The following is a 12,017-nucleotide window of genomic DNA, read 5'->3' on the forward strand; positions in this document are numbered from 1 at the left end:
TTGAGGTCCCATAATGGCCGAGCACCAGACCAGGAGCGCACTTGTACCTATTTTACCGGTAGGTACCCGGCGGCAGCACTTGCCTCCCACAGCCGCGGCGGATGGTCGTCAACGTCTGTGGTTTTCTTGTAAGTAGCCCTGGCAATAGAAATGTGACCGGCGCATTGGCACGGCCGCTCTGCCGACCTGACAACAGCAAGTGTCTGGTGCTACCGGCGTGCCAGGGCCAAGGATCGTACAATGGTTTGATTGTTCATATCATATGCTGTGGCGCGAAAAGCGGTTTGCAACAATCAAAATTAAGCATGTTGTAAGTTAATCGACTTGGGCTGGGACTTCTAAAAAATTTGTATTATCCCGAAATTCATATCAGGCGTGATACTATCATCGAGATTCTACTTACACAAATGCGATAGTTCTGATAAAAATGCTTATTATATCAGTAGTTAGTTTTATGTGGATTCATCCTTTAAAACAGTGAAGCTGGCATCAGCAATTCTGATTCAACACAACTTTGGGCCAAAAATCAGATTTAAGTATTTTCATTATTGTTCCTGGCACAATTCTGCAACTAGCTGCAATTTTCGTGTTTAAAAGACACTGCCCAATTCATGCGCACTGTCAATTCATGCGCAACGTTGATTGATTGACCCAAGGTCAATCATTCGAAGGTCAAATAACACAAGGTGTTGATCGAAGGTCAAATCAACACAAGGTGCCCATATTTATGGGCCTATGGACCCAAACTTTTGCTATTTGATCCTAAAATGGACCTCTGCAGCATAATTCAAACTTGACTTGTAAGCTCACGTGCACCTGACCCCAATATCGACACTAATTGTGACTCTGACGGTAGCAACGTCCGTCTTGGCAATGATTTGGGGGTAGCAAAGGCACTGACTCATTACCTTCTGGCAAAAACACAAATTTTCGGCCTACCTTTGGCAGATTCATATGTGAAAATGGCAGATCACTATGAATGATTACAATGTTTTGCCCAATTTTAATGCACACCTTCCCTCTAAGTGGTCCATAAGTTGCTTGCGCGTTACGAGCGGGCTGGGGGAGGAGAGGAGCAGGATGGTGCATGTCTCCTTTTCTTGCGTGGCTGTGGCTGCGCATGGCTGTCAGTGTGGCTGGCATATGCAGCCCGCACGCCCTGTTTTAGAGGTAGCCTGCCAAGTGTGCAAAGACTGGACAGGCTGAAATGGTGTGGCATTAGGCACTGTCTTCCCGAGTGTTTAGTGCTGGAGGTTGCGTAATCTCGAATTTTGGAGACACGTTGAAGCGAGAGGCAGACGAAACATTCGCTCCCCGCTATCATTTCTTTTCATGATAGTGTCGTGGCACTGTGGGTGACACAACCAACCGCAGAGACAGAGTGAACGTGAAAACGTGGCCGGCTTCGCTTCGTACCGCTAATGTAGAGATATGATCGACACGGGATGAAGCCGTATCATTTGTCGCCAACTCTCAAATTCAACACGATTTTTTTCTCATTCAAATTTGATTTTTCTGATTGCCCGAAAATTCAGAAATTTTTGCGGCCCCTTTCATTCAAGAAAAATTGACTGGCGACTGTATTTGTTGGCATAAAAGATTAAATTTCAGTAGAATGAAATTTCAATATACAGAAGCAAATTGCTTATTTTACAGACTTTATTATATTGAGGTTTAACTGTACTTCGACCAGGGAACCTGTACTGCAAAGAAAGTGAAAGCAGAAAGAAGGTGAGCGCACACCTAAGGTAGATGAGTCCCCACATGTAGGTTCGGAACCACATGGTGGTGCCGGCATTGGACTGGTACTTGCGGATCAGGATCGGATGTGGCACAGGCAACAGTCCAACTAGTGTTCCATGCTGCAGGAACTTCAGGATCTCACTCTCATCTGTCAGGCCTCTGCACAATGCAACACCCAATGGTCAGCATGGAGGTATGGGGGGTGTCGCTTATACAGGCTTGCAACAGTAGGTCCCTTTCACTGTGATAGCCATTTCAAGCTCTAGCCTAATTCGAAATGATGTACGGGAATAGTCACAGTCAAAATAAGCCAATCTGGGCAGTGGTACACGCTTGTTCAAAATGGTGTACTGGTGTTGAATGAGACTGGTATCGGTCACCACCCAAGCCGCTGGCCCATGCTAACTTGAAAAGGCGGAGTGGGAGTACACCGTTAACAAAATCAGCCACCCAAGTTAGTGCATAGATGTGCCATAAGGTGGTGTCATAAAGTTAAAACGTATTAATCACAACATCATTACAGGCTCAGTGCAAAATATGGATGAATGCATAAGGGTTTTATAAATTACTGCAGCTATCCCTGCCACTGTACTGAAAATATACATCAAACTCAGCAGCGTTTTTAATGTCAAAGGTACTAATAACAAGGGTTGAAGATCTTCAGTCTCATATCTTGGGCACTTGCAGTGACTCAAGGCCATGAAACAAACTGTAAAGCAATGGCGGATCCGAAGGGGGGGCCCTGGGGGCCCCGGGCTTCCTCCCAAACATGCCGGCTAATAGTACATAGCATGCAGCAAAAGCTTCGACCGTTCCCCTGTTTTCTGTATACATTGATGGGGGCCATCCCTACTGGATGCTATTCTGGATCTGCCCCAGCTGTCAAGATCCTTATGTTTTTCTTGCCTATTGGGAGCACAGCAGTAAAAACATCACTTTTTTAACAAGCGTTTCTAGAAAAATATGTTTAGATGATCCTCTCTGTGTGTGCGCGTGCACGCACATGTGTGTGTGTGCGTGCACGCATATGTGTATGTGCTGGCACTATGACATCTCATGCCATATAGTGCCATGACGACTACTGTGGATGTTAATATCGGCTACTTTTTTTCAGTCTTCTGTGTTTATGAATAAATGATCCTAAAACGTTCGAACCAAAGCAAGGACACTCATTGGTAAGTGCAGACGTGAACAGCTACTGTTACAGTAGACTTTCCGTTAGTTCGACTCCGGTTAATTCGATTTCTCAATTACTTCGATCTCAACTGCAGGTCCTTGCTGGCTCCCATGCATTTATACGGGCCTAACCTTTTGTTACTTTGATCATAAAATTGGCCTTCACCGGATAATTCCAACTTTTGAACAGTCGGCATGTGCCTGGCCCCTATAGTGACCCCATTAGCGACCCCTTTATTGGCAGCGTCTGTCTCTACGGAGCTTAGGGGACAGTGAATGCATTGAACACACATCATCTCCCATTGAAAATGACTATTTTTGGCCTGCCCTAAGAAGGTTTGTAAGCAATAATGGTAGCTGAATAAGTCTGATTACAATATTTACACAATTCTAAAGTGCAGCTTATTTTTCTCTTTCAAGAAAATAGGGCCAGAAACCACCTTTGAGGCATTCTTATGCTCTGCCGCATAACACGGCTGTGTTGCGAAGTTGACTTCAAAAATTCCATATGGCGAAGCTGACTTTAAGAAACCGGCCGCTATTGTGCAACACATGTTCGACCGTTGCTCAATTTTTTTTTTTTTTTGCTGGAGAGATTAGGTCGCCATTAGATTTCTTCTTTTTTCAGGAGCTTTAATGACAATTCTAAGTTAATTTACATTTTGGGCACATAGAAAGCAAGAGCACGTTTCATCTTGGGGAGTGTTAGAGTCGAGCAAATACTGCCAAATGAATCAGCAGTGTGCTTTCACATTTTTTTTTTCTGCATCTTGTTTAATAATTCAATCACTTTCGTCGGTCCTATCAGGGTCAAATTAACGAAAGTCGACTGTACAACACCCACTTTTCATGTATTTATTGCATTCGTTATAAGTGGGTTCAACCTGCAGCCTCCTCCGACAAACATCTATCTTGCACGAAAGGGTGCGGCTGCTCCTATTATTGTGATTAGCATTGTTTGGAAATGTTGCCCATATTTCTATTTGTCTGCTCCTATTATTGTGATTAGCATTGTTTGGAAATGTTGCCCATATTTCTATTTGTCTGTATTGAACCTCTTTCATTAAGTGACCCAAGGTGTCTGCTAGCTTGGGCCACTAAGTATGTGCTGGATGCCGTCTTGCTGAGCTGACAACATGGGCCACTTGGGTATGTGGCCAAACAGACAACTTGCTGCTGGCTGCTGTCTGGCCTAGTGCACAACTTGGGTCACTGGGAGCAGACTTCGACACTGCGTATGTGATATTGGTATGAGCCCTTTCTCGACCAAACCCCCAGAATGGATGTGCCAAGGTCACACAAGGAGTCATCATCATCATCATCAGCCTATAGTACTATTTATGTCCGCTGCAGGACGAAGGCCTCTCCCTGCGATCTCCAATTACCCTTGTCTTGTGCTAGCTGATTACAACTAGCACCTGCATATTTCCTAACTTCATCACCCCACCTTGTTTTCGGCCATCCTCGACTACGCTTCCCTTGGTATCCATTCTGTAACTCTAATGGTCCACAGGTTATCCATCCTACGCATTACATGGCCTGCCCAGCTTTAATTTTTTTCTGTTAGTTCAATTAGAATATTGGCTATCCCCGTTTGCTCTTTCATCCACACCACTCTCTTCCTGTCTCTTAACGTTAGGTCCAACACATACACACAGCGGGTATATGTAGCCTTAAATATATTAAAGTGATAGTGCCCCATCAACAACAGACACCACGGCGTCAAGCGCTGCTGCGCGATGGAGAGCCATTGCAATGAAGCTGTAGCCAGGATATTAAGGATACTATCGAGTCTCAACTGAGGTGCAGTGATTACAAAATGATATACTGTGTGCAGGTATCATTTGGTATTGTGGTTGGCAGCAAGATAGCCACTTCAAGTGTCTGCTGTGGCAGTATGGTGCGTCGCTACATTGCTTTAATGTTAGTAATCGCATTAGCGTTGACATTTGTCATGAGATAGGTCCTGCCAGAATTATTTTTGGCTCTAGAAGTAGCAGAATGCACACGTGCACACAGAGAGAGAAGCACTGACTTGTCGATGCAGATCTTCTCGACCTGGGGCACCAGGACTTGTAGCAGGCGCATGATGGTCTGCAGCGGAAGCTTCTGCTTCCAAGATGCCACCCACTCGGGCGTAGGGCCGCGCCATTCCTCGTCGTTACTCCCAGCACGCACCAGCCCTCCTCCGCCGCCACCCTTCGAACCGCTCTGCATAAGAATAACGATAACAAAGAAGTTGGCGACAGCTCTGTCTCACTGCACGATGACTGACGTCTATCTGCAACATCAGCAAGAAGCATCTTGCTCGTGATTTCTGCGGATTATTGTCGTTAATGAATGAATTAATTAAAGGCAAAGAGTGGACTAGTTGCAATTTAGACGGACATGTTCCAGCGCAAAAAAAATGAAAAGAGGTGCAGAGACAGAAGGATGACAGAAAAGGTAGAGCGCTGGTTCACCTTTTCTGTCGTCCTTTTGTCTCTGCACCTCTTCTATTTTCCTTACGAGCAGGAACATGTCTTTGAATGAAATCAATTCAAGAGTACTATGTGCCAAAATCACGAACTGATTATGAGGCACGCTGTAGTGGCTCCAGATTAATTCTGACCACCTGGAGTTCTTTAACATTTTTTTTCAACATGCATACGAGTGCTTTTGCATTCCACCCCCAACGAAACTGTGGCCGGGAGCCGAACCCTTGACCTCCTGCTCAGCAGCGAAATGCCTTAGCCACTGGGCTACCCCAAGGGGTTGGATTTTTTCATTTGGAAGTTGCCGAGCAATAAGCAAGCATCTTATCATTGGAGCTGACCTCCAACGTGGAGCCAGTATAACGCAACGTGCAAAACAAGAATTACAGATTAACTGTTTAAAAAAAGAATGCACATAAAGATTTGCTGTCTCTTGAATAATATTCAACAAGGTAACTTTTACATTATAATCACTTACTATTATGTTCTAAAGCCAATTTGGGGCTTCGAAACATGTTGCGTTGGATTTACATTTGATATCAACCACACCATTTCTCACCGGCCTTCATCGCCGTACGAAAACTGTTTCAGAACTCCCCTTAACAACTTCACTCTAAAATGTGGTACAAATAGCCTTGAAAAGAGTTGCTGGAACCTAAGATTCGAGCAATCGATGCAGGACATAGCCGCAGACTGTAGTAAAACAAGAACCTATGGCCACCGCTACTGATCACGTGATGCACACGAGTTCTTAAAATTTAATTTTACGCCTAGCTGCCAACTATTTGTGGTAACAGCGATGGACCTCAAAATGATGTTTCACCGCAACGCAACCACAGCAACAACAACAAAAAAAAAAAACATTTTAGAAAGAGACAAGGGAAGGAAAAACTCAGTTCACACCAAACAGAAGGAGCCAGCGCTCGCCTCACTGGACAATTCTGTGGCTAAGGAAGAAGGATATAGCCATAACTGCACAGATTACAAGTTGATGGAGAATGCCGGGGTTGAGAGGAGGGTAATTTTTTACTACTTTCAGCTCACTTAATACAGCAGTGTGCTGTCATTGTTGTAAGGAAGCAGCATTTGAGACATACCTTCTACACCTTTTCAACTCTTAGAGTGCTGGACGTCTTTCCATAGTGAACCAAACTCGAATTTCAATATAAAGAGGAAACTGGCAAGATTCAATGACATTTACGGGCAATAAGCTGCAACACATTTTACCAAGTTTCTTGATCTTAACAACTGACAAGTAAGCCTGTTAGGTGGAAACAAAAGCAGCCATGCAATTTCAGTTGATCTAACTTTCGTGTGGATAGCCTGACCGGTACATGGTGGGTTCGACATTTATGGATTATCTCCGGAGCAGAACAGGGAGTTAGCAAAAGATGTGCCACGGCTTTCCTTGAGCATGGCACATAAAGGGTTTTAAAAATCTATCTTTACAATCCTAGATGTTTTTTCTCATTAAAATTCTTTAGAGTGGATAGCTATTTGATCCAAAAAATCTTAATGCACAATATTTTGGACACAATTCACAGCTAAAGCAGATTTGCAGCTAAAACGTGACATAGGGCTTACAGGACAGAAGAAGAGGAATGACCAAGTTGGGCAAGGTTCACTCACCCGAGGTGGCGACTTCTCCACGGGACTTGTGGCTGTGCTGCCTGTTGGCGAGGATGCTGGATGCGCTGGCTCAGTCATTTTTTCTAGGCCTGCATGGTGTAACAAATATTGCTGATTTACTAGTACACTTCATTAATGCAGCAATTAAAAGCACAATTCCGTTTGGTAAGTAGTTTAACAGCTCGGGCTAGTTGGTATAATTCATTTGATTATTTTCCTAGTGAAACATTACGCACGGGATAGAACACCAGTAAGTTCTTATGTATTGACACTTTACGTAAGCTGAAGCTTACCTTGCACTTTACATTTGCTTAGTATTCTGTCCTTTTGGTCTCATTAAGCTTTCTTTTTTGCAATTTCGATAGTAAATTGGCATTATTTGATTTTTTGTGATAGATATTGTCGCATTAATGTATTGCTGTTCTTTCTTTGTCAATATAACTGAATTCTGTTACTTTTAAACCGATGTCTTGTACTTAATACCACTATTTGCAAATTTGTCTGCTCCTGGTTACGTTATGTTGTACTTAGACTGTTCTACTAGCCATTAGATATGGGTCTAAACATTTGTATGAATTTTTCCATGTATAAAGTGAATATAAAAAATGAATGATTGAGTGAATGAAAGGCATGGACACACTCAAGTGCTACTTAATTTCTATTGGAACGTACAGGCTTAAATACTTAAAAATAATAGGACAACCACTTTTAGCAAAGAAACTAAAACACTAGTCACCTACTGCCAAGAAAATGCCACACACAATCATTAGCTTGCAAAGGTTTCTTTCTCCAATCTTGGTAAAAGAACAAAGCCCTACAAGTACATGCCATGCTTTCCAAGTAAGAAGTTCTTGGTTCTTGCTTTGACAAATGGCGAGTCAAGAGTGTGCGCTTGTATTTGGGTTCTTTTCATTCCCCTGTCCCATTTCTCACTATAAAAGAGTGTTTGCTATTCAATTTGATTAAGTCCTTGTCATTATCAATTTGGATTTGATTCTGTCTCAAAAAGCACTATTCGCACACTCCTAGTAAAAACCGGGCGTCATGGAGTGAACTTTCAAGACTGACTTCGTGCCACAGAAATAGATGCGGTGGCAAGATGCCAATTGTCTGCTGGCGTGGCTGTAGGGAGCGAAAATGAGGCGGACGCCGACGCGTGTTTGCTGCGTAGTTATCAGTGTCGCCAGACTCAAGAAATGTGTTTTTGTAAAACAAAGAAATTATAAAAAGGGTGTTCATTGCACTATTTGCTCTGAATTGCCAAGAAATGCGAAAAAAAAATTTTTTTTTCATACAAGCATTTACAAACAATTAATACTCTTGTTATGCGCTCTGCCAGAAGTTCGAGTCAGATCGCACCTCGCTACCTCTGGCGAGCGCGCCTCGCAGGTTCGTCAGCCGAATTTTTTTGGCGGTGGGCGTTGTTTGTTTTTGGCGGTGGGCCAGGTTGGCGGTGGGCGTTTGATGCCGGGCGAAATTCGTCACTATGACGCCGGTTTGTCGATCCATGTAGCCTGGCCTTAACAAGGTTCAACTATATACACTAAGGAGTGAACAGGGTTGTTACGGAGCAGTTTTTCGCTACACTAAGAAGCACACAATAAAGCTAAAGCTTGGACTCCGTACGTGGCGTGGCGGCTAGAGTGGCATTGAGGCTGGACGAAGGCGGCGCCTCCTCGGGCGGCTGGGTCTCGGACTCTGCAGTGGGCACGGTTGGCGGGGGGATGGCCTCTTCGGAGGGCGTGGTCGGGACGCTAGGCGTTGGGCCCTTGCTGCGGGAGCGCCTGCTCAGCGAGCGCTCGATCGTTCCCTGCTCGGTGGGCAGGTTGGCAAGTGCGTGGAACACGTGCCTCTTCCGGATGACCGTGTAGACCAGGTTGGAGTTGCCTGCAAGGGTGCATTATAGCAACACGACTATTCAGCCGCATTCTCAGTCCCTCACTTTCAACGTATACTCGCTAAACGAGCACTCATTTGCTGCTCGCCAAACCAGCAGATGCTGATGAAAGAAAGCAAGCAGTTAAGCACTGCTCATACCAGTGCTGCATTCATAGCATGCCTCCATTCAGCAGTATGGGAACAGAAACATAGTTAATGTTTTTCACACCTCGCACCCACACCCTCAATAACTTTTATCAATGGTTCATCAGTAATTTGTTTTGTCAATATATTAGCAACCATATAGAGAAGCCTGGACATAAACCTACGATAAGTGAACAGTACTGGGACCACAAAAATTACTACAACAATCTCTGCAACCAGTGTCTACGAGTATCGCAAGCAGGGTGATTCAGCCAGCATGCCATTTATGGTGGTTAGTACATAGACTTGTCTAAACGTCGTCCTTCAAGCTTCAAACAGCTTTGTAACAATGCGAACTGATCGCACTCAACGAAATATATCACATTATATTAGTAACGCAATAGTTCACAATGATTATGCATGTCCACACAGACATATTGTACTCATCCATTTAGAACAGTATGATTGCTTAGAAAGATAAAGAATTTTAAACAATGCCACAAGAACATGTGAAGCCACAACACAAACATAAAGCAAATCTATGTACACTATCCATCATTCAAATGGTAATGGAATGATCACAGCCCAAGAGTTCCCTTTCGTAATTTCTGTGGCAAATTCTATGACTGGGACTGCTAGGTACAGATTAAGCGACAGCCAAATTGTGTTTGCACAATTCTAACGTGCACACTTGTGAAGAAAAAGTGCATTCAAATTTTCATGAGCGTTACAACCATAACTAATTCTACTCAAAAACGAAATTGATTTTTATTTAATAATAATAATAATAATAATAATAATAATAATAATAATAATAATAATAATAATAATAATAATAAAGCTCAGTGCAAGGTAGCTAGCCACACTGACATCGAACGAGCTTGAAATGCTGTGTAGTGGCTTCTTTTTTATCATCCCCCCCCCCCTCCTTCTTTTTAACAAAACAAAATGTGGATTGTTTCTAAGTACCTGCCACTGGTACTTGACAAAAGACATTGTCTAAAAAATGCTGCACTGCCCACACACAGTATCCCTTCTTGCCAGGGGGAGCAAAATCATAGAATGTCACCTAACAGCACAAAATGATGAGCAACGTGAGAACAAGCTGAAAGCAGCAGCCAATGTCTCAACAAGTTGACTCGTCTTTTTCAAGGCCTTGAAAAAGACGAGTCCAGACAAGTGAACTTGTTGAAACATTGGCTCCTTCTTTCACCTTGTTATCGTGTTGCAGATCGTCTTGAATTTCCACCTCCCGCATTCCCTTGTGTTTTCCCATGACAGCACAAAGCAGTTCAAATTTTTATGACTGATTAGCAAGCTATCAACACATTACTATTCAAACTACTTTGTAGATGACATTCATACACAGAACTTTATTCTGTGGATTCCAATGGAGGAAATAAAGACAGGATTTGTGGAATGAGGGCATACGCATTCCTTCTCATATCAGTAGTACATATAATAGAAAGCTAACACAAATAGCTGATGTTCTAGTTTATACTAATAGTGAGAAGAGGAGTTCAGCCGGTCAGCCAATGTGTGGAACAAGTTACGCGAAATCTATTAGCGAAACAGAATGGGTGCTGAAGAAATAGAAATGCAATTGAGGGTGGGAGAGGCTTAAACGGCGTGATCAGATCAGGAAATGTACAGGTGTACAATGAAGATAGATCTATTGACTAAGAACAGGGTAAATGGAGATCACTAGAAGAGGCCTTTGTCCAATAAGGCACATAAAGATGCTGATGACGATCATTTCTCAGACAAGCCATTCTGCAGCGAGCATATCTTTCAACAGCGTTCTAAAATGCAAGAGCAACCAGGGGGCAATGTCATGATTGTCCAACAACTGTCACCTTCTACAATGCAGTTATCATCACTAAAATTTCCTCTATAAATAATGTCAAATCTGAATACTGGGCATCTCCAGCCCCCTCACGCATCTCAGGTCTACGTGACCAATGGACAAGAACACACGTTGCACAGAGGCTTTTGTGCTGTCGTGCTCACCATCAAACTGGTACTGGATGATGTTGTTGAAGATCTCCAGCAGAAAGAACACCAGGTGGTGGTTGGTTGGGTTTGAGTAGAGAAACCACGGTGTGCTGAATGCCTGCGCAACAGTGTTTGACACAGACATCAAACAATGGAAAGCTGCCTTTACTGAAAAATGTTCTGAAAGGAGGACTAAACAAGAATATTATTAAGGTATGAGGACACTTTTGAAATACCAATTTTCTCCAAAAATTGGGTTTTTCACTTTTCGGTTTTTATGCAACCCCACACGATCACCTACCTATCACAAAAAAGAACCATGGCTCTACCTAGTTCTGTTCAATAGTTACAGGCTAATTTATAGCGTACGCCGCACTTGGTGAAACCGAAGCTGACAAATTTCGGTTTCACTTTTTATATTACTTCCTTTCTTTAGAATAATTTTATATTAATTTCTTCTTAAGCAGCGGGACCGCCACCTGAGGGCGGTGCGAGTAGTCAGTCCTACGAGGAGTGGATTAGGCCGGCAACTGGATCAACGGATTCCGACAGGGCCATTCTGGACTCGCTCTTGGGTTTCGCCAAGGACGGGCCGCAGCTTCTAGGACGGCTCTGAACACTCCTCCCCCCTCCCCTCCCTATTCCACATAATAGGCCTTCGAGCCGTCCTTCAATAAATACATTTTATCATCATCATATTACTTTCATTTTTTTAGAATAATAATATGTAAGTATTATTTCTTGCTCACATTATTTTATGTTGTGATAAATGTAATATTTTACAATATTTTGCTAATGTTTTTCTTATAGGTCATACAAGGGAGACAGAATGAGTGCCAATGGCCTGATTTGGCAATACCTTTAAGAAACAATCACGTTCAAGAAGCGCTGGGATTTAAAGCGGATGGAACCATTACTGGTCAGCGTTCAAGATATGCAAGAGACGGTTAGAGTATTGGTGAAAAAGAAAGGAGGAAA

At 43.1% G+C, this 12,017-nt stretch overlaps 1 protein-coding gene across 1 annotated transcript in view; it reads right to left on the minus strand.

The window, feature by feature from the left end:
- The window catches only part of LOC119453490 (protein HID1), a 41,579-nt gene that overhangs the window by 3,288 nt on the left and 26,274 nt on the right, over nt 1-12,017 (minus strand). Inside the window, exons 14-18 of the mRNA XM_037715534.2 lie at nt 11,055-11,157; nt 8,649-8,909; nt 7,023-7,111; nt 4,955-5,130; nt 1,744-1,902 (exon numbers count right to left, since the gene is read on the minus strand). Coding sequence (XP_037571462.1) covers nt 1,744-1,902; nt 4,955-5,130; nt 7,023-7,111; nt 8,649-8,909; nt 11,055-11,157 — 788 coding nt within the window. The remainder of the gene's footprint in view (nt 1-1,743; nt 1,903-4,954; nt 5,131-7,022; nt 7,112-8,648; nt 8,910-11,054; nt 11,158-12,017) is intronic.

The sequence above is a fragment of the Dermacentor silvarum genome, chromosome 5 (genome assembly GCF_013339745.2).
Source record: "Dermacentor silvarum isolate Dsil-2018 chromosome 5, BIME_Dsil_1.4, whole genome shotgun sequence".
Classification (NCBI taxonomy): Eukaryota; Metazoa; Arthropoda; class Arachnida; order Ixodida; family Ixodidae; genus Dermacentor; species Dermacentor silvarum.